The 23,435-nt window shown below is 42.0% G+C and overlaps 2 protein-coding genes across 4 annotated transcripts; both read right to left on the reverse strand.

Moving 5' to 3' along the window:
* Positions 1 to 4: 4 nt before the first annotated feature.
* Positions 5 to 18,480, reverse strand: rspry1 (ring finger and SPRY domain containing 1). 3 transcript variants are annotated; one of them, XM_030053719.1, is made up of 15 exons: positions 18,463 to 18,480; positions 16,933 to 17,545; positions 15,064 to 15,116; positions 10,380 to 10,492; positions 9,089 to 9,215; positions 8,151 to 8,209; positions 7,834 to 7,900; positions 7,226 to 7,357; positions 6,200 to 6,315; positions 5,215 to 5,358; positions 4,987 to 5,098; positions 4,570 to 4,672; positions 4,250 to 4,402; positions 3,691 to 3,795; positions 5 to 2,745 (listed from the first exon to the last, which is right to left on the reverse strand). In XM_030053719.1, the coding sequence occupies exons 2-15, from the start codon at positions 17,331 to 17,333 to the stop codon at positions 2,649 to 2,651; spliced, it is 1,782 nt and encodes a 593-aa protein (XP_029909579.1). In that variant the 5' UTR covers positions 17,334 to 17,545; positions 18,463 to 18,480; the 3' UTR covers positions 5 to 2,648. The 3 variants fall into 3 exon arrangements, with proteins under 3 accessions (XP_029909579.1, XP_029909577.1, XP_029909578.1); XM_030053717.1 differs by lacking the exon at positions 18,463 to 18,480 and adding an exon at positions 18,090 to 18,437; XM_030053718.1 differs by lacking the exon at positions 18,463 to 18,480 and adding an exon at positions 18,301 to 18,435.
* A 1,227-nt stretch (positions 18,481 to 19,707) lies between these two features.
* On the reverse strand, positions 19,708 to 21,462 carry pierce1 (piercer of microtubule wall 1). The gene is made up of 2 exons (XM_030053720.1): positions 21,367 to 21,462; positions 19,708 to 20,448 (listed from the first exon to the last, which is right to left on the reverse strand). Exon 2 carries the CDS (start codon positions 20,438 to 20,440, stop codon positions 20,102 to 20,104), a length of 339 nt encoding a protein of 112 aa, XP_029909580.1. The 5' UTR covers positions 20,441 to 20,448; positions 21,367 to 21,462; the 3' UTR covers positions 19,708 to 20,101.
* Between the last annotated feature and the right edge of the window lie 1,973 nt (positions 21,463 to 23,435).

Here is a 23,435-nt window from a genome sequence, read left to right on the forward strand (position 1 = left end):
GAAGTCACATGAACATACATTTATTACAAATATCACAATCCAGGAAACAACAATTCTTCAGTAAATCACATCTTTGGGAACCCTGGGACAAAATTCCTTTATAGATGTTTTAAATACAACTTACAACTTTTTTTTCTTTACAGTCCTGATCTTTTCTCCAGCCGTAGAGACAGCTTTAGGATTTCTCTCACCTGGATGTACAAGGTGCTCTGGGAAGTACAAGGTAGCAAACAGTGAGCAGACGAGTCCTGTTTCATACTGAGAGATGCACGTTATCTTCAGAAATCATTCTGGTATATTCTGAATGATTTTTACAGATCCAGTTCATGCAATTTGGTGGAATAAGAGCTGTTCCGATTCCTTTTAATGAACCATTTGGTCAAAGAATATTCAAAATTCAAATTATTCAGCCTCGTACATCTGAAATGTTGTCATTCAAGCTTTTAAAATGTACACACGTTTTTCTTTAAATTGTTTTTTTTTGTGTTTACTTCACCACCTGTTTGCAAAATATAACCGTTAATCGCCCCCCCGAGAGATGCTTCAAGTAAAGGACGGAGAGAAAGATAGAGGGAGAACAGACCGGAGAGGGAGGGAGAAATATGGAAACAGAGCGAGAGAAGAGTAAGACAGATGTGCTTTGTAGTTACATGATGCGTGAAGAGGGAAAGCACTGTCACTTAGCAGAGACTTGGACATTGCACTGCCCGTCTGGTGAACTCCATTTGTCCCAATTCTGCTCAACACAAACACAATCCCAATGGTGACAAATGTAGCGTGTGGAAAAACAAACAAACACGGGATTCAATCCAAACTGAAGCCCAGACTCGCTCATGTCACAGCTCGGTTCTTTCATTTTTTACTGTGCCAATTCAGCGTTCATTTTTTGTTTAATATACATTTGCAAAACACATTTACCTTTACGAGGAACTGGGAAATTTCTGTACCTGGATATGAACATGTGCGATTTTAATATCTCAAAAAGCAACGATATGGACGATATCAAATTTAGGGCTAGTGTTAGCCTGAGACACTGATTAAACACACTTTATTACACTGTTTTTGCAGAATGCTTAATCTTCTTATACAAATTTCAAACAAGTGTGAACCCATAGTCATGTCGCAATGTGATTGAGATATTTGGCACAAATACTGAGGTAAGAAATTTGTCCATATTGTGCAGCTCTCCCTCATGTTATGCTCAGTATTCCCCCTTCAATAAACCTGTCACATGGTGGAGCCACGCTAGAAGGCTTGCAAATGTTTAGCAAATGTTTAGCACCATCTAATTCAAAGGATTACGCTGATAAATTCAAATCAGATATACTTTTCCGCAGAGGCTCTTTAATGTGCGTAATTTAGCCGGGACAGAAAAGGTGCTTAAATATACACAGAAATTTGGTTCTACCCTCACAAATTTACCTTGTCTTGTCAGAGTCTTTGTTGTTGTTGATGTTTCTGATGCAGACTGAGGGTTAGATGGAATCAGACGAACAAGACGGGCACGGGCAGCGGGGCTCAGCAGGGCTGGGAATCAGCTGGTTACGATACCAGATCCATCAACTTCAAATTCTAAGTTGCATTTAAGGCAACACTTGTGTTGTATTAACCTCCTCTATTGTGTTGAAAGCGAATTTGCTTTTCTCTACCAAATAAGGCTGTGTTCAGTTAAATACCTCAACATAAATATATATAGCCGTAAGACTACATCGTTCTAGTTAAGAATCCAAAGTTTTGAAGCTTACTGATCCCTCCAGGTGCACTAAAAGTGACATTTATAAGGGGAGAAACACTGGAATTTTCTGCAGGGGTATCTTTTCTCTGATGCGCAGCTCAAATAGTGGCAAGCAATCAGTACAGACAGCGAAACTGACCAAAGAGTGAGTGTTGGTGGAGAAACTACACCCAGAATCCTTAACATTTAACAAGGAGAATGATAAATGCTACCTTGAGAACAAAACCGACTGCATGTCCACACCCAGAATGATCAAAGCAAGATGCCGTTTATCTCTAATTGATCTGTACCTTAGGTTTAATGCTGTGCTACAGGCTGCACCCTCCTCGTCCTCCTACCCAAACCCTTTCAGATCTGCAGACGTGTGAGTGATGAAGATGGAGTTTAATTGTAGTTGTTTTGTCTGGGCAAAGTTTGAAAGCACAGCGGGGGTTTGTCTTCTTCTTTTGCAGGATGTCGTTTTGCCCTCCACACTGGGACTTGTGCAGATGCAGATGCAGATGTGCGGCTGGTTGTGGCTGTAATCTGGTTGGATCGGCTCCACGTCTCCCCTCTCCTGTTGTGTTGGTCAGGGAAACAGAAAACCCGCTGGCAGGAGGGGGCTGGCCCTGCTCCTGCAGCGAGTCATCAGTAGGATACTAAAGACAGAAGATGGAAGCAAACGAGGAAATGTGGTTTTACTCCTCTCCTCTCCTTCCCCCTCCTTTTCTCTCGGTCTTTCTCCTCTCTCCATCCCTCCACTCTGCCTCCTCAGGCCGTCGGGCCTCCGGTCATCGTCACGGTCAGCGTTGCGGCTCCGCCATCACAGTCCTACTGGTCGGGTCGATTATTTGGGTGAGAGGGGATTGGAGGAGGAGGAGGAGGCTGTGGGGTGTGTGTCCGTGTCCCGATTGGAGGGGAGGCAGGAAGTGTGTCAGGAGACGTGTGCGATGAGTCTGACGCGGGTCTGGATGTCCTGGCGGCACAGGGGGCACGTCTCTAACTGTAAGGCACACTCCATACAAATTCCACTGGAGAGACACAGGGACAAGAAAAGAGCTCATCACAGACACGAAGACCAGGTTTATCACTCAGATCTGTTAGAATGAGACCATCAATCACTCGTTTTAGTCAGTTCACAAGTGAAAATACCATAAATTTGCTGGTTACAGTTTCACAAATATTTAACTGTGCTCACTTCTCTCTGTTCCTTTCATTATAAAATTAAAACTTCAGGTTTCTTTACGTGCTGTTTGGACTAAAAATGCAATTTGAAGACAACATTCTGGACTCTGCCAACTAAGGATGGATATTTGCCATTATACATACATACATACACACACACAGTTTACATACTAAATAGTTACTAGATTAACTGAAAAAGCAATTAATAGATTAGTCGACAGTAAAAATGTGCTGGCACAACGATGTGTTTCGATTTCAGGTGTGCTTAGTTTCTGTTAAAATCAACTGTGCTTAAGTCTTTGGTGCATTCATATTCAAGACAAGTTTCCCTGGCTGTGACAAAGATAATATCTATTGGGTGTGTAACGGTTCAATAAAGCCACGGTTCGGTTTGTATCACAGTTTTTGGGTCATGATTATGGTTTCGGTTTATTTTGAAAATCAGGGAGAAAAAAAAACACTACAATCAATATTCTCTGTATTTTGTCTTATTTGCAAAAATCTTTTTTTTCATTCATAGATGTAGCGTAACAATATGAAATCAAAATATTCTTTCAAAGGTAAAAGTGTACTTGACTATTTCAAACAAATCTATTCATCCATCAGCTCAGTGTGTGGTGAGATGTGGACGTGTTGTGGACTGAACGGTTTGTTTTTTATGTTTGGTTTTTTTTGTTGTTGTTGTTTTTGTTAAAGGCCTTGTATCCAGCCCTGTGGTGACACTCGTCAAAAAAAACAACCAAATTTAAACGAGTGTGACTGATTTCTCTTGATGTCGGAGGCAGACGTACCCGTGTCCACAGGGTCGCAGCTCCGTGTCCGCCATGATGTCACAACACAGCGTGCAGCAGTTGTCTCGGATGCTAACCTGCTTCAGCAGGGCCAGACGCCGGTGTCTGACACACACACACACACACACACACACAGAGAACAATGTTTACATATAGAAAGATGAGCATTAGTTTTTAGGATCATTTTCTTTTTGCCCCGAATGTTTTTACCCCCCAGCACAGTTTTGGTGTGTTGGGTTTTGTTATTTTAGTTTGGGTTGGAGATTTCTGGTAGTCCAGTTTTATGTTTTTATTTCCTGGTTCAGTTTAGTTCTTTTTCCCCTTTTTGAGAGTTTAGGGGGAAGAACTCAGCGAGCCTGAGGAGAGGAGCAGAGGCATAACCCATTTTGAGGTTTGCACAGTCTCCTCCTCTTCTTTTGCTCTGTTTGGCCGGGATCTCCAACTCATTTTGTTTGTTTTCTGTTGTATTTTGAAAATTCTTCTTTCCTAAATAAAAACTTGGTTTCTTGATATACTAATGGTAGTGGTTTTGGTCCCCTGGTTGAGCCTCATGTCTCACCTGGGCAGAATGATCTTCTCATTGGGCAGCAGGGAGGCGAAGTCGTTGAAGGTGCTGAACTTGACGGAGGGCGGGTGGCGGAAAGGCTTCGCCCCGAAGTTAAACTCACACTGCTGGTATGACATGAAGCTGGCCGCCGCGAAGAAACCCGACCTGAGACCAGCGGAGAGACACAAAGGAGAAACAGTTTTACAGAGGGGGAGGGAAGGGAAGAGAAGGAATTGGAAAAGAGAGAAAGAAGGGGGAAGGAGGGAAAGAAGAAAGGATGGGAGGTGTGTGTGCGTGTGTGTGTGTGTGTGTGTGTGTGTGTGTATGCTTACGTGGCCGAGGAGAAGACCTGTTTCTCTGGTGGCAACTGGTGACCGTTCAGGTAGAAAATCATCTGCTTCTTACTGAGGTCCAAAAGGAATCCAACAGCATCTCCTGAACACACACACACACACACACACACACACACACACAGAGTGAATGAGCTGAAGAGGGAGACTGACTGTTCTCAAACTGAAGGTGAAGGAGCCTTGTGTCAGTGCTCAAAATCAAATTTCATTCCAACTTTATTCAATGCAGGCGCAACTCCACCAAAACTGTATTTAAGCATTTTCATATTTTGGAATGAAAGAGTGATAATTTAAGTAAACAACAAATAGCTTCCAGCCCTCTCTGGGTCTGCGTCTACGTCCTAGGCGTGTGTGTGTGTGTGTGTGTGTGTGTGTGTGTGTGTTGTGTAGAATGCTTACCTTCCTTCCAGCAGGGGTGAGAGTGGGGTTTACTGCGAGCATTGTACCAGATGAGCTGCCTGCAGCCATCGTATGCACATGAGTACTCGTCGTCTCCTATCCCATAGCCCTCCTACAATCACACACACACACACACACACACACAAATTTAGACTGCAGCACAAGCATGACGGGATGAGGATTAGCGAATATGAAAAGAAAGAGCTGTTGGAGAGTGCAGGTGTGTACATGGTTGAGGAATTTGCTGTCCTTGGTGGCCCATCCGATCTGCATCACTCCGGATGTGATGACCGTCACCTCGTAGTACCAAACGCCCGAGTCCACGCAGAACGTACAGCGCACGCTCTCGAAGGACGAGGCGTCGCAGCGAGCCTGAGGAGAGGAGGAGAGGGAGAGAGAGAAAGTCAGCAGAGGTCGAAGGAAAAGAGAGAGAGAGAAGACAGTGAGTGGGAAAGAGGGAGAAAAAGAAGGAGTAAAAAGGGAGGTGAAGACAAGGCAAACCCAGAGGGAGGAGAGGCTGGGAGGACGGAAGGTCGCTCTGAGGACACGAGCTGGAGCTTTGTTTTTATGATTAAATAAACTCTGTCATTTGTCATGCTGGTGATGCAGTGGCAGCGCGAGAGCAGAAAACACTTGAGCCATTTTTCAAAGCACCCGACTGAAAAGAGCACTCAGAATGAAACCTAAATGTGTTGTTGTGCATCCTAATCTACGACATTCATTTCTGAGCAGTGAAGCAGGTGAAGCTCTTGTTCCTGTGACAGGGAAAGATTTAATGGACCGAAGTACCAGCAAATGCCCAAAGAGGTAAGATTCCAAAATATCACCAAAATTTACTAAGATTGTCCTCCTTTCCTCTGATCATAATATAATAAAATTAATACTCTGGGTTTTTGTGGCTGCTAGTCAGACTAAATAAGCAATATAGACATCACAGTAGATATCACTTTGGGCTCTGCTGATATTTCTGGCACTTTATACGCTAAAATGGTTTATCAAAAACATAATCAACAGAGGAATCAACCATGAAAATGTCCAACCATCGCAGCCCTAATTAGTTTAGCCCTAATCTGTGTGGAGCTCGTTCATTCAACAGTGGATGCCTCAACTGTAACACAGCCACTTTTCAGAGTCAGGATGTCCTCACTCCTTACACACAACGCTTCCCAAAAGGAACAAAAGAACACACACACACACACACACACACACTGACCTCCAGTCCAGTGGGGGAGATCTTGAGGTACTCGCTGACGTCGTTGCTGTTGAGCATGGCGTTGATGTTGGTGAGGTTGACCTTCTCGTAGGTGAACTGCCGGCCGTCCTTCAGGACTGGACGGAGGAGAGACGGGGACCACAGACGGCGATCAGAGACAGAAAATCATCCTCTCTACAAATTGTTTCTGTTCTATTACCTGCTTTTACATACCAAAAGCAAAGCATCACATGCAAATGAATGAAGAGCACACTTTTGGGTGTTTAATCTACTGGACGTCATGCACAGCTTCAAAAAAGAGGTGTATGGTGATGCACGAGGCTAAATCCCTTTATGATCATAAAGCAAAACACTTTCAGCTGTTTATGACTGAGCATGTTGTTATTTAAGCCGTGCTTCTGTTTTAACATGCCATTAGTTAGTTTTTGGGTACATTAACTCCTGATTAATTACACCTGTTACTGAAATATTTGTGCGACGGCTATTTTGAACGCTTGTCTGTGTAGAAGTTTGACAGAGTTAGTGTCACTTCCACGTGTTATGTGACGACATCTGACAGGTCTCCTCGTCATGAGTGATGACAGACATCCACTTGCAAACTGTTTCAATCTTCTGCCATCTGCACGACGCTACTGCGCCCCCCTGTTCACGAAAAACCGGTCCAAACACTCGTTTATTCCACAAGCCATCAGATTCTTAAACAAAACCAGGTAACAGGGTGTCCAGCTGGTCTGGCCCAAGTGTTTCTATTTGAGGATACTTGTGTTTATAAACACTATTCATTTTTCCTTTTCCTTATGTATAGCTGGTGTGCTTGTATGACTGTGGATGTGTTCAATTGTTGTTTTATGTAATGTCGTGAGAATTTCTCTGCTGCAAATCAAATTTCCCCAAGGGGACAAATAAATGCATAATAGTCAAATTAGCTATCAACTTCAGGAACCACAATGACAGCTTGGGGAATTAGTTGGCTTCCTAGTTAGCTAACTAACAGGTCCAGGCCGTGGTGCATGCTGGGAGACTCACAGAGATTGTCGAGGCTCCACTGGGAGCAGAAGCCGACCTGCCTCTTCAGGTAGTCGGACTGCTCTGCCCACGACTCCAGGACAGCGAGCCGATTGCTGATACACGACTCAGACACCGTCAGCTTGTTTTCACCTGAGGAGAAGGATTCAGGATCAATATGAAAATCTAAGTAGGGAGAGGAAATGTTATTCAATTGTGTCCACAGACTTTTCAGGCAGTTAATATTCCATGTTCACAATCACTGCCATGGAGAGCTTGAATAAAAACCTGAACAGGTGATCTGACATCAGACCTCGAGGCTAATGACTGTTGGAGGGTGACTCATCCTCAACTTCTAAATTCACTTTTATTTTTACAGAGCTCTTGGCACATGCACATGCTGGATAAAACAAAACTCAAACAAAATCATCGTACTGCACATCAAAAGAAGCCTTAAAAAAGTGTGTTTTAAAGGGGTTTTAAAGGAAGACTCTGAACTAGTTGGCCTGATCTTGTCAGGCAGATATTTATTATTTATTATTTATTAAACAAACAACAGTCTACTAAAATGAAATGTGGCATTAAAGCCTGTGTTGTGTTCAGTGTGGAGATGCAGCGGATGAACCTACTGGTCTGGGAGAATTTCTCCAAGGCAATAAGAGCAAACAGCATGACTGTGGGGTGGGCTTCCGAGCTCTGGATGGAGATGAAGAGACAGAAAAAATAAATAAATACAATCATTACAATACAATACGATAAACGGAGTGCTGTGTTTGATAGCAGATACGGGTCAGGTTTCAGATCTTGGATTAACAGGCTGGTTCAGCTCCACAACTGATTTAGAGAAAATTGTGGTTGCAGCATTGATTTTTGTGGGCTGGGGTCAGACCCGTGCAGGACATATTAAAAAAAAAAATCATTATTGATGTTGGTGTGATTCTCTCACCAGACTCTCTAGAAGGTAGTCGAGGGTTCCAGGGCTCAACAGTCCGATGCTGGCCGGTCCTGATGAAGACAGAGAGCTGAAGTTAACAAAAAGCAACAATGCTACAGATATCAGACCCTTCAGGTCCTCCATGTGTGTGGATCTAACCTCAGGCCACATCCACACGAAGCAGATTTTACTTCACTGAGACACATTATTCCTGAAGGGCAACATCAAAATCCTGCTTGTTGATGACAACTGTTGAACGTTAATTTAGTGAACTTTCTGGGGGGAAAATGAGAAACAGTGGGCTCCTTGCTGACTTTAATGCCATACATATGAAAGGCTGTGGCAGAGTGTGTCTGTATGTGCTGAGCTGCTGTTTCTGAGGCGTTACAGCAGCATGACGAGAGCAAAAGCTCCAACCTGCAGACTCAGCCCTTCTTCTTCACCTTCACTTTCTCCCTGCCTGCACTTGGTATGCTAAACACGTCTGTCACATCGTGTGTGTGTGTGTGTGTGTGTGTGTCCTTATATCCTTGTGAACTACAAAAGCAGGAAAACTCAGGAAAACATCATCATCACCACAAGGGCCATTGTTTTAATATTCACTTTGAAAATAGAAGGCTGAGGATTTAGCCATTTGACGTTTTAAGGACCGTGCCGGGAAGCTGTGAAAAACGGTCAGCGGTGATGTAAGGTGCGGGCGCAATTTAATAAATGGGGTACAACATTCAAAAACGCCTCCGTGGTGCTTTAACCTAGTGTTAGGAAATGAATGCATGTTAATGGAGAGCCCTTAAAAGCTGAACAACACAAAGATTTTGTGTCCTTGTATGCAGTGTGGTCAGCTCTCTCACACCCACGTGCACACAGAGAGCAATTAACCTGTAAAGTCAACTCATAAAAATCTACCTACACCTACACGCTGAGTGTGTGTGTGTGTGTGTCCACTGTACCAGCCAGTTTCTCTGCTAGGCAGCCCAGCACGGCCGTAGTGTTTCTGTGCTTGGCGGGGCAGAGAGCGTCCTGGCGGGCCACGGCCGAGCTCAGACTCAACATCTCTGAGAGTTTCTGAAGGGCGTCCTGCAGACAGATGAGAGAAACAAACCAGTTACTGTTCTGAAGGAGACACACACACACACACACACACAAACTTTCTACTTAACAGTCTGAAAGGAGAGAATGGAGAGGGGAATATGAATTATTAAACCTGCAGTCACAACACTGCATGCACCTTTATGAATTAAAACAACAAAGTTATTAGAGTGGGTTGCAAAACAGCTGCTTGAAAGTGAATGACGGTGCAACAATGTGGTAAGAACTGCAAGCATATCATATTATTATGTATTCGAAACACACACACACACACACACACACACACACACACGACTCTGGAGACTGGGTAACAGAGAGGTCAGTTTACTGGCTGGAGCCTCAGTTCCAGCGTCTGAAGGATCTTTCATTTCACTTGTTACACCAAACAGAAGGAACGGCTTCAGACGCTTAAATCAACATGTGCAGCAGAAAAATAAATTTGTGACATCAGGATTTTTTTCAGCTGCAAATTCAGTGTCGGTGTTGCTCAGGCCTGGCTCGCATGAAGGTCAAAGGAACACTGACTGTTTATTTCATTTCTAAAATTTTATTTATTTTTTATTTTTATTTTTTTTAAGGGGTTTAGCAAAGACAATTTGTACACACACACACACACACACACACACACACACACACACACACACACACACACACACTTCAGTTTGACACTCATGACCATTACAGACGGGTCCAAACTGCTGAGCCCAGGCTCGTCATGCCAGGGTTTAAGAACGCAGGAGAAAAATACTCGTATCAACGATTGATTACCAGCAAAGAAGCAACATTATGAGGTAGTCAATCAATTATACTTAATTAGCAATATTTTATTCATTTTCATTTTGGCTGCTTGTCAGACTAAGAAAGCAATTTGAAGACATCACTTTGGGCTCTAGTGACTGTTGGCCGTTTGTCTTTTTTTTTAACATTTCTTTGATAAAAAGATTAATCAATTAACTGAGAAAACATTTAACTGATTAACTGGCAATGAAAATAATCGTTTGTTGCAGCCCGATACAGAGGCTTTGTTTAAATTTGAGAAAATGAAAAGCTGTTTTACTTCAGGCGTGGTATGGGTTTGGATAGAGATGCGCGCGCACACACACACACACACACACACACACACAGAGAGAGAGAGAGAGAGCAGCTGCTAACCTTGGTGGGCAGGGGGCACTCGTCCAGCAGAAGGGTGATCACCGCAGGGCCCAGGGGATCATCCAATGGGATCACTCGAATTAGAGACTGGACGACCTCCAGCCAACCATCATCTGAGAGGAGAGGAGAGGAGAGAAAAGCGATTATTTGCCTGAATTTATTTATGCGGCAATGCAGCAGTGGTCGAAACGTAATCTTCAACAGAAGCAACCACCAGACAGTAAACTCTGGCTCTGAAGAAAAGATAAACAAAAACATACAGGTATGAATATTATATAGGTAGACTTTGTACATATTCTCAATTCCGTATTTCTGTTTTTATTGTTGTAATATTTTTGTAGGATTAATGCACATATTTACACATAATGCACGCACTTTTTTAATAAATTTCTGATGCACATATCTTAATATTTCTTGCTTCTTTTTCTATTTTGTTATAATTTCACTTATGCTTATTCTTCTCTTGAGCAATTTGAGCAACTGACCCAATTTCCCCTTGGGAGGATCAATAAAGTATTTCTGATTCGGATGTCCTACTATCACACTCTGGACTGACTACTGCTCATTTGTTACGAGAGGTTTAGTTTCCCATCCAGTCATGGCAGCTGGACCTCAATAATTTATCCTCAGCTACAAAGGTATTTCTTCTGTGGCGCTGCGTGAAAATGTATGAACAGAGCCTCAGAGGACCGCAGTGAAGACACATCAACTCCTCATAAACTGACAGCTGACTGCGTCTCTCAACCAAAGCCTGTATTCCCCGCAAATTCACATCTATCCCACCAGGTCGCATTTAAACTGGTGTGACCTTGTCGAGCCACAATGCCAGGACATGCCTGCCAACATCAAAGCCTTGATCAGCCGTTCCCCGCGGAGCGCGACGCGTCTGATAGCTTGTTTTTTTTTTTTTCCACCGGCAAACTTGTTGACTGCTGTAACGCAAATCATTGTCAGTGGGTGACAATATTAGACAGCTGCACAAACACACAGGCACCGCTGTCTGAGTATCTGTCATCGCCGCGGCACGTTAAGTCAGGTGCACTGTCAAAAAAATCCTCAGCCAGGTTTCAGCACAAGTTCAATCACAAGTTCAGCTAAGATTGTAGATTAAGCACAAGATTTGGCTGCCACTTACAAGGCAATACACTGAGTCTGGGCTTGAGGCGTTTTTTTTTTGTTTTTTTTTTGTTTAAATCCAAGCACGCGGTGTACTCAGCTGTTTCAGAGTTGAGAACATCGAGAACATCAAACAGAAGAACGGCTAGAACAAATAATCCAGCAGCAGTTAGCATGTCCACCTCAGTGAGCTGGGTACACCGACGAGACTGTCAGAGAAAACAGGCCCGGCCAAACTCTTCATGTTCTCAGCTCGGCGCTGTCTTCCTCTACTTCCACATCACGGGGATGTTTGTTGTAGTACATTTTTACTTGTATTTTATCTCATAAACATGTCTAGGGATATTTTTCTGAGCCTTCGGCGTCTCAGCATATGACGCTCCAGATGACTATCATGCAGCTCTCTCTCTTTCAGAATAGTTTCTAATAGCTTTCTTCTGCCTACAGCTATTGGTGGTCACTACCTTTACTTCAGGGGGACAGGGGATCTTCAGGGGGAAATAAAATGTCAATAGCAGATGTCAAATAGAAGTAGTATACATCATCTGACAGCTGGAAACCTAAAGACTGATTTTAGATCCAGCTCAGCCCTGTGTGTCAAATGCGGCTCACTGAGTCTCAGCTTTCCAGTCAAACCCAATTTATGCAACTCCAAGACAGTTTAGGCCCCAGTCTGCACAAACACACCATTTGAGAAAAGATACTGCATGCAAAAACCTGGATGGGATTAGGATTAGGTGGGCATGTCTGCAAAGGGCAGACCCGTGGTCAGAGGTCATGGGAGCCCTTTGAAAATAGCCATGCAAGTTTCTCCCTCACCAAAATTTAGCCAGTCTTTACAGCAATATTTAGCCACCTTGCCATCAACCTAGCATGACATACATACCATCAGTAGATTCCTTATGTTGTTTAGTTACATGTGATACCAGTATCTTGACTGGTAACCCTGACTTTAAAACTGAGTCCTCTACATCCTGTGAAAGAGAGTAAGTTGACCAGGCCCACTGGTGGGCCGCCAGAACAGTAAAGGGTTAAAAAAAGCATTTCAATTTACCCTTTTTTACATTTTCATTAGCTGGACGGCAACCTTTAGTACAGCTATAAAAAGTAGGGTGAAAAAAGAAGCTGCATTTATAGAAACAAACAAAATATAGGTTTACAACAAATAATAACAATAAAGTAAGATGATATAAAATGAAACACTAGCACTGAGTGTTTTTTTTGATGGCGTGGATGAGAGTGTCAGCTACAAAGTAAAAAAAAAACAAAAAAACAAAACAAAAAAAAAACCAGAAACCTCCACCCTTTCCTGTGGATAAAAGAAGAAGTTCCCTTTCTCTGTAACTCTATCGCTCTGCCACATCAAAGCCACGGCACGCTGGCTCATGAATACTGCGACCGTCTGAGCACATGGCAAACAGAGAGCGCTGGTTGACTGACTAACTTGCTGCTCGGCCGCCTTCAGGCTCCACGATCTGCTCACTAATAACCAAACTTGGCCGTTGTTGTGCCACACGACGCCCACGCCGTGCGAGCACCAGACACCATATGTGAGTGACACGAGCACACGTACAAAGATTCAAATGCTAGCACACGAGCAAGTCACGAACACAAACACACAGTCAATTATCACACAATTATCCAAAAAAACAACACACAAACAGGCGGCGCACAGCTTTTCAGCAGTTCCTTATGATACACCCACTAAATCCTCCAGTGAACACAAACCCAGAGGAAGAATCAGACCTGTCAGAGACTGTCAGAGACCGTCAAACACAACAACAACAACAACGACAGGACTGGAGCGATACCGTGACTCTGTGTTTATCTGCTGCACACATTCTGGCAGACTCATCCGGAACGAGGTTTAAACAGCTTGTGTCATCGACGGCCAACGCAACATCAAAATATCAGGCCTTCTCAGTGGTCAAAAAACCCACTGGTTGCCAAGCCCATGTTGCCTGGTTGAAAACAGAGCTGGACAAAATCAAATATCACAATATCTTTAACCACATACTTCAATATTGATATTGTGATAATACTGCACGAATGACAATTGGTGATTTCAAAAGATATTTACACAAAAGATTTTTGATAAACAGTCTATCAGTAATGTGGATATGATGACCAAGCAGGTAGAGATAAATAATAAAACAGCTACAACAGTCGAATGAGGTCAGGAAGTTGCATCTCTTTACTGTAATGCAGCCTTTAAAACCAGGAAAGACACCCTTGCGTCATATCACGATATTACAATGAAATCCCAGATGATATCTAGTTTCATATCACAAGATATATCACCCAGCCCTAGTTGGCAACTAATACAAATGTATTCAATTAGATTATCAAATGCTCAAACTTCTCTTAGTCTCGATGGATCAACTACTTTGTCATGAAATGTCAGACGAGCGTACAGTGACTACATTACTTCATTGGAGAACATAGTGTAAGGTTACCACGGTAACTCCATACTTTCCCAATGCAACAGGTTTAAAATTTAGGTATTTGTCTGGCTGTCTGTTTGTTTACTTGCCTTCTTACTTCCTATTACGCCTAAATGATAGAAGAATCATGGGAAATTAACTGCGATATTAGCTACACTTTATTCTGCTGTAGTGATAAACAATTTTGTAAGCTGTCCTTCCAAATAGTATTATCTGATCTTTGTAATGGCATTTTTAAATGGTTTACATTCCAGGAAGACAATGCTACTTCTAGAAAGATCAGTGACTCGGAAAAAAATCTGCCGTCATACTTACTTTGTTGTCACATCATATTTGCTGTATTACTTTGCTTTATGGTTGAATTGATTTGTGAAACCCGTAGGACATATCACATCATATTGCAGGATAAGCACTTCATCCCTTCAGCAGTCTACCACAAAGCCATTCTGTCTGCAGCAGTGATGCTTGGTGTACACACAAGGTTAAAAAAAAAAAAAAAAAAAGCTTTCCATTTGCCAGCAGTACACCAATGAAGCTGCCTCAGCGGCTTGTCAATGTCATGTTTGTTTCACGGGTGTTCACAGCTTCTCACCGGCTTCTTCTCCACAGTCAAAACACTGTCAGCTGCTATTTTTCATTGTTCCGACGGAAAAACTCACTGATGCACGTTCCTGAGACGCAACCCAGCTTGTGTTTTACCGTGCCCTTCAAACGAGACGAGCCAGTAAGACAGAGAACAGCACACACTGATGATTTCATTAGATTACAACAAGGCGAGGGGAACATGATTTGATCTGCACACACACAACCCATCTGTCACGTTTCTATTAATTCATACACACAACTACACCCGTTTGTCATATGATGCAGTTTTCTGTGTGGCCTCGGTGTATTTCCAGAGCCCATAAAGAAGAAGCACAAGTACTTTCAACATCCTCATGTGGTTCTGCACTGTAGCTGGAAATAAAAAGGACCTGATTATTAAGACAAACCTCCAGAAATACAGCTTGACCAATCTGCTACAGAGGAAGAACGGCCAAGCTGATTTGCCCTGATCTTCTGTCGGTGCTCACTGTGTGTGTGTGTGTGTGTGTGTGTGTGTGTGTGTACATTTAACTTCTTACCTGTCTCTGCCATCTCATGCAAGGTGATCATGGAGTAAGGGGGCTCTTGGTCACTGAAAAAACAAGACAGAGAATTTGCAATTAGTCTAACAATAAGTGGGGTTTTTGTTGGGTGTGTGTGTGTGTGTTTGTGAGATCCTCGCCTACACATTTTGTCACGTGTGTCAATGTGCACCACAACTGACGCTCTGCATTCCCCCATGTGATGTGTGAGTTTATGTTTGTGTGTGCTGAAGCAGCTGTGGACGAGGTGCTTGCCAGTAAAAAGCGTTTAACCAGCATGTATGTACGTCGTGTCTGTCCAAGTTTTTGTGACCACGGCAATAAATACACACATAAATAACTGATCCCAGTCTATGCGTGGCTGTCGGCTTGTGTGTGTGGCTGTGGATGAACCAAAAGGAGCGGGTGTTTTATTGTGATGGATTTGCCTCAGCTGCTGTTGATGGTGATGGCGATGATGACGCCGTTATTCTTGCTTGTCACAGCCTATCCTGAGCTGAACTGTGCTTCGTCTTTGTCAGGCATCACCTCGTTTTGCCGACCGGACTACTCAGATTTCCAAACACAGCCAAGTCACGGAGCAGTATAATAACTTTCATTTTTCCTTGCTGATACAGAGAATTTCAAGCATTTCGATCACAAATCAGAATGCGCAAGGGTTGCACAATTACATGCCATATCAGGATCCAACATTTTCACCTTTACACGATTTGATCAATTATAAACATATTTGTGTTATGTCTCTTCCTGCCATTTTAATAAGTTTTGATGAGCACTGTTTTTCTGAAGGTTTCAGACTAGCCAGGGTTGTTTCCTACATCTTTGACTCTCACTCTAACCAAATACATTTAAACACACACTAAAACAGCTCAATTTCTCTCACACACTCTAGAAAAAAAAAAGAGATTACTACGCTTGGTTCAAATTCTTTTGGGACTCATTGTTTAGGATCCAGGCAGTTTTCCAAAGTGGCCACCACAATAACTCAACAATAACAACAGTGGAATTTTACAGTGGAACGCCTTGGTGATTTGCCCTATGGGATCTGGGCACAGAATCCTTAATATCCCTACCGAAGCTCCAAAAAGGCCGAGACCGTGCTTAGTCATCCTGGAGGCATGTCTCTACTTTGTACCCACCACTCCCACAAACAGCCCTGTGATGTTTCATCCTCTAGGTTTTTCTCACTCTGGTCTGCCTCAGTTGAACCTCTTTCCAAGGAGAGAAAAATCACACAGGTGCAGAAAATGTAGAGCCGTACTGTTCCAGCAGGCATCTGCCCCCAAACTGCTTCAGTTACACCGCTCAGTAGCCAAATGTAGAAAACTGTGGTCGTATATTATATATCGAGCAGCTTGTGGGTGGTAATGTATCTCACAGTATGAGTACGAGACAGATCATTAAAAAGAGCAAGTGTGGTTAAATAAATAAAGTTACAATCAGTATGAAAAAGCAACAAGTGACAAAGCTGTGGTGTAAATCTTACACTGCTCACTGGTATGACACTCGCAGCTATTTGTCAAAAATCAAAATGCAAAGGACAAATTTATTAATAGACAGTATTTCTGTCATAAACCACAGCTCGTCATGATCCGACTCATCCAAAGATCTACTTGTGGTGGTTCTCATATAAAGAGAAGTTATTATGTTGTAATGATCCCTGTATAGCAATTCTACAAGTTCTGTGATTCAGCATTATAATTCATTGCAACTTGTGTTTTTTGAATTATCCTCCAGTTTGTGGATGTAAAGTTTCATGAGGCTTTGATTATCCCATTCCTACTTTACTGTGTATGTTCAGTGCTGGACAAACCCTTCCTGTCCCCATCCACATGTTATTATTGTCATCACACCGGTCATACTTACTTGTCTACGAGCGTCCTGATGACAGCGAGCGTGTCCAGCACCAGGCCGTCCACATTCTGTTTCTTCCGTCTTGGCTCATGGGGCCCCCGGCCACGGCGCGGCGGCCTGACCGGGTCCCGGGGCCGACTGCTCCGAGCCTCTCCGGCATCGACGCCCACACCCGTGCCGTGGTCCACTCGTCTGGCTTGGCCTCGGGTTGACCTTGAGGACCCGTGGTGGTGGTGGTCTTCCAAGTCACTGTCCTCCCGGCACACGCAGCTGTTACCCATGGTTACAGCGCCGGAGACGACACCGGTGAGGGTCTCCCAGAATGGAGGAGGGGGGTTTGAGGAGGAAAGGAAGAGCAGAACCCGCGCAAGGCTCCTGCAGGCACAGAAAGTGATCCAGGCAGCTACTATCATATCATTTGGAGCGCTTGGTTTTTGGGGGTCTCTTCCCAGCGGGTCGGGTGGGGTCAGCGTTACTCATCATACTGGTGCCAAGCAGAGACGTAGGACTGGTGGGGCTGTGACTGATTGGCTGGTTAAAGAGACCAGGGCCGGCCAGAAGATGGAATGAAAAAGGCTGTGAACATCATAAATACGTGTGGTAACCGGTCCAGGTCTGCACACACCTGAGGGAACAACACAAGCAGAGCAGGTAAAGTGAAACTGCCTCAAACCAAAGTCCTGGGCTTGAATGTTAAACAGTCATCTGATCATGTTGTCACGGCAGCAAAGCTAAATCCTCGCTTAATCTACATATCCTGTTAGATAACTGAGACATTTCTGAGCTGATGAAACACCGCAGAATAATAAACAAAAACACTCCAGCCATTATTTGGGCAAAGCTTTTCTGCTGTGAGAGATATCACCAAGTCTGATTTATCATATTCATATTTAATCTCTTAGCACTCCGAAACTGTGTAGAAGGAAGCTCACAACTTATTAACTGATCAATTACGAAACATATCAAGGGATTAGGACACAGTATTGACTGTTGACAGAGATTAGCTATCAAAGTTAGCTCGGATAACAAGCCAGCTAGCCACCCACCCAGGCTTTCCAAATGCTCCCTACGAGCCACCAAGTTAGCAATTCCAGATGACAGCTGAGACGTGGAATGCCACAGCAAGCTATAATCCCGTTAATAATCCCTCATGTGAAATCCATACTTACGTTGCGACTCAAAACAGGACTTTCCAAACGCAGAAGGTAGCTAACACAACATGAGCCGCGTCGCTAACAGGCTAGCTGGCTAACACTCTTCTAATCCAAGGGAGCTAACGTGAGGAGCGGTGTTTTGGGGCGTTGCGCTCAAACGCCGACTGACAACAAGATACCAGGGCGGTTTTATATCCCATAATATAGCTTGGCTGACATTACCTACCACTACACATTCACTCCACAGTCCGCGGACGCCCCGTTCATGTCTGGTTTAAAGTGCGCTACTCCGCTAGCCGCTTGCTAAGTTCCGTAGCGTCGTGGGCTAACGTTAGCATCAGCTGTCGGCGCTGCTGCTGCGGAGGCGAGGCGGAGGGAGGAGACTCACCTGCTAAAGCCCTCAGTCACACATTATCATCAACTTTATCTTCATTTTCTTTTCTTTTTTTTTTTTTAATAACCAGGAACTTTCAGACACCTTCAGACTCAACTCGGTTGTAAAAGAAAGAGACAAAAAAAAAGAAACACAGACAAAAAATAAAACAATAGTCAGCAATAAAAAAAAAAAAAAAAATGCTAGACAAAAAAAAAAAAAAAAAAAAAAACTATGAAAGGTAATTAATGAAAGTCAATAAAATAAATTAAAATAAGCAAAAGGATAAAAATAAAGTGATTAAACTGAAAAACTAAGGCTGTAACATTACTCCAAAATAAAAGCCAGATTAAAAGAGGTCTGAAGTTTCTTTACAAAAAACAAAACAAAACCAATCGAGCTTTCCATCCTGATATCCAGGGGAATGACACAGAAAGCAGCCTCTACAGCGTATAAACATAAAACGACAAGGAAACCAAAAACTCTATTAATATCTCAGCCTGTATCTAAAGTTGCTCAGCAGCCACTCTTTTGTTGTTCAAAGTGGAGTCCCGGGACCCCCAGTGGTCCTTGATGGGTTTCCAGAGAGTCCTCTGCAAAACAAGGACCGGCCTAGTTTAATTCCCTATACTTTAATAAATTCACCAGAAATGGTTAAGATAGGCTACAAATATTGTACAAGTGATTGTTTTAACATTATATTTTAATCTCAACACTTTGAAACTAGTTAAATGTTCAAGTGTGACATCTAAACTATTTAGCCTCACACGTAACACAAACCAAAATATCTAAACCCTAACTCTAAAAATAGGTCTGAATATCTTTCCAAACTTGAAACGTTGCAGCTTTGCAGCAGTTTCTGATTAGTATATGTGTGTGTTTTTTTCTGGGGGTTGATCCAACAAAATTGCATGTAGATTGTGGAAAGCCGGCATGTGAAAGCAGCCCAATACTTTAGCCAAAAAAAAAAAAAAAAAAAAAAAAAAAAAAAATCATCATCACATTCTACAAACCGATTGTTTGGCCAAGGGACATCTGCCCACCAAATTCAGCCAAATCTATTTATAAAAATGTAAGTAGGCTAATCTTGTGGACAAACTGATAAAGAGACAGGGCTGAAACATGTAATTGCCCAGCCTACGACAGTCAGCCGAATCTGTCCACCAGTCACAGAAAACATGCAAAACTGTTGTGTACAAGTCAGTACATACACTCAACATTTACACCTGACAGGGATCAATCAAGTATTTCTGATTCTGATTCTGATTTTTGGAGGATTTTAATAATTAGTGAAGTGTGGGGTGCTGATGACATTTGTGAAACATTTTTCCTTTCAAATTTGACAGTTTAATATTCAAATGTTGGTTCAATGTTGTGAGCAATGAAACACAGAACACAGAATATTATTTTGTCCTTATGCTTCTGCTTAAGAAATGAAGGAAAAAAGAAGAAAAATGAAAAGAAAATAACAACACTGTTCTTTTACAGGCTGTTGTCAAAATGAAGCATGCAGGTACACACACAAGCAAATTATTCAAGATTCACATGAGGTTTATTTTCCTGGATGACTTTCAGGTCAAACTGCAGGAGGACTGAAGTGAATCATCACAGAAACAAAAACGGAGCGGTCCAGGTTTAAAATGCGTTGTCCGGCTCAGATGGTGTTCTGCAGGTTGGGGCAGTCGTACACTCGGCTTCTGTCCAGACTCGTGTTGAAGGAGTTGTTTTGGTACATGCCACACTTCTCCAGCTCCTTGCTGAACTTATTTGAGAGCGGGTGGAAAGCACAAGGAGATGTCTCGGGTGTTGGGGAGAGCAGGCCGTAGTCACTGGACGTGGTCCTGTACAGGGGATGGATCTTGGCCCGCGACACCTGACCTCTGTTCCTTCCTTGTGTCTTTTCCATCATGCAGGAGAAAACTGGGTTTCCTGGGTTGGTGCAGGTTTTTTCTTGATCATTTCGTCCCTGCTGCTCTTGAGAGGCTGACATCATTGCAGCACCTGAGGAATGAAGAGATCATTTCATTCAAAAACCTCAACTTTACAGAAAATCAGAAAAAAAACTTTTCACCATAGACTGCAGGGGGACTGGCTGCAGCAGAGAGCCAACACCCATGCGCATGCGCTTTAACATGTCAAAAGATAAATAGTTATTTCATGTCATATAGAATAATAATATCCTGTTTCATGATAGATCATCTAAAAATGAAGTTGATCAGCAGATTGTTGATATTAGTGATCTCCGAAAAGATAGACAGTTTGCTATTTTACTCCAAATATTTTTTCCACAACATCTCCCTACAGTCTCTTTGCTTTTAGTTAGCTATATTTAAACTGTTTGGTAAAAGTTTGCTTGTGTAAACTTTAAATTAAGCTAGATAAATGTTTATCTATTAAGTAACATGAACCATTAGATAGATAGATAGATAGATAGATAGATAGATAGATAGATACTTTGTTCATCCCGCAGGAAATTCACAGTTTTTCAGCAGTATCCACAGATTACAGATTAAATAAAATAAAAAAGATAAAAAAAAAAATAAAGAATAAGATCTGAGTACAACAGAATAAGATCTAATTTTTTTTTTTTTTTTTTTTTTTTTACGATGGTACACAGGTATTTTATGCTACCGGCGAATAATTAGTAGGAAAACAATGCTTAATTTTCATGAGTATAACTAAAAATAAGTATTTTGTTAAGTTAGGTAGTCCTGTAGCCGAATGTTACCATAATGTGTGTTAGCGCTAATTAGCCGATGCTAATTAAATCCAGTAATTTGAGTTTTCCTTCACCGGATTAAAATATCCTTATGCCACTCAGAGACTCCGAATTAATTCAATGCGATTCCCAATTACCTAAATACTATTGAAACGTCCAGCTGGTAACATTAACTAAACAACAACAGAGAGCCCGACAACCTTCACACTGATGTTTGTTTCCACCGGCGTTGCCCCTAGCAACGGGTCTCCCGGATGTGGAGTCCGGGTGACAATTTTGGGAGCAAAACTGTGAAAACGTTGAATTGTTTTTCCTCAAATGGTTCTTCAAACTTTAGTTCCCCTACATGTTGTGATTTGTTGTTCGTTACAGTTTAGTTTTACAATTCATTTTAAATTAATCCGCCGATCCACACTGCAAGATATAAGTACAACCCAGTGTGAAAAAAAAAAAGAAGAATATTTTAGATCTTATTCTGTTGTACTCAGATCTTATTCTGTTGTACTTAGATCTTATTCTTTATTTATTTATTTATTTATTTTTTTTAATCTTTTTTTATTTTATTTAATCTGTAATCTCTGGATACTGCTGAAAAACTGCGAATTTCCTGCGGGATGAATAAAGTAGGCCTATCTATCTATCTATCTATCTATCTATCTATCTATCTATCTATCTATCTGCAGTCCAGTTGGTGGCGGTAGTGCGCGTACAAGCTGATTGGCCAACCGCCATTAAAACGTAGGAAGTAGAAGAAGAAGAAGAAGAAGAAACTTAATATTAGTAAATCAGAAATCAAGAATATAATTAACAAAGATTGAGGAGTAGATGGCAAAAGCAATGGGAGGAAGACAGGACAGGGCGTTGGTTTTACACAATACAAAGGGAAGTGGGAGGAATGAGAGCTACAAGACGGAACAGAAGAGAGGAAACAATAATATCAAGACTTAGGTTTGGACATAGGCCTACTGCACTTAATAATACATTAGCAAAAATGGGAAAACACAATACAGGGGAATGTGGGAAATGTGGACAACAAGAAACCATAGAACATGTAATGATACATTGTCAGGGGTATGAAGTAAACAGGCAAAAATGGATTAAACAGCTTAAAGACAATAAAATGCCATTTGACATCAGGACAATATTACATAAGAGTTATGAGTTTATGTTTGAGTTTTTGAGAAGAAGTGATTTAATTAGGAGGATATAACTTTATTTACTTTATTTTATTTATTTATTTTTATTTAATTGTATGGGGAGGTAGTCATACTGATCCACACTCCAAACCAGTAGGTGGCGGTAATGCTACTATTCAATGTTTGCCAACCGCCAATAAAACCCAAGAAGAAGAAGAAGAAGAAGAAGAAGAAGAAGAAGAAGAAGAAGAAGACCTCCATAGGCTAAATAACATGAATCATTTGATCACATTTATGTGGATACCAGCACACAGGGGAATAAAAGGAAATGAGACAGTGGACACATTAGCTAAGAATGCTTTAAAACAAGAAGAAGTTATGAACATTCCTTTAAGTAAATCTGAGGCAAAGGCAATAATTAAAAGAAACATCTTCAAAGAATGGCAAAACATATGGGACACAGGAAAAACAGGAAGACATCTCTATGCAGTTCAGCAGCAGGTGGGAACAGGGAGAATAACCAAAATGAGTACCAAAGAAGAAAACATCTTAACAAGACTGAGGGTAGGACATACCAGACTGAACAAAACAATGAAGCTGATAAAGAAGCATCCTACAGGATTATGTGACTACTGCCAAGAAGAAGAGTCAGTTAAACATGTTATTATCCACTGTCAAAAATACAATCATGAACGAGAGATATTAAAAAGGAAGATGAGGAGACTTGGTATGGAGCAGCTTAATCTTAAAAATGCAATTGAGGGATCAAGATGTTTTTTCCAGTTTTTAGCAGACACAGGGTTGATCAATAGAATTTAGGATATGGAATAAGCTGTATTTATTTATTTATTTATCTATTTCCATCTATTTATTTTTTGGTAAATGGGTAGATGACTCTGGTCCACACTCCATTATAGTAGGGGCGATAATGCACCTTAGCGCTAGGTGCCACCCGCCGGTAAAACAAAAGAAGAAGAAGAAGAAGAAAGCGTTTAGTCTGGAAGCAAATTAACTTAAAATGGCAGCAGTGTTGGGAACAAGAGAGTAAGGGGAGACATTTATTTTCATTATCCAACAGAGTGAATGACTCAGTAACTTGTAGAAGAGGATGGAAAAGGAAGGAAGAAGTCTCT

Source organism: Myripristis murdjan, chromosome 6, assembly GCF_902150065.1.
Source record: "Myripristis murdjan chromosome 6, fMyrMur1.1, whole genome shotgun sequence".
NCBI lineage: Eukaryota > Metazoa > Chordata > Actinopteri > Holocentriformes > Holocentridae > Myripristis > Myripristis murdjan.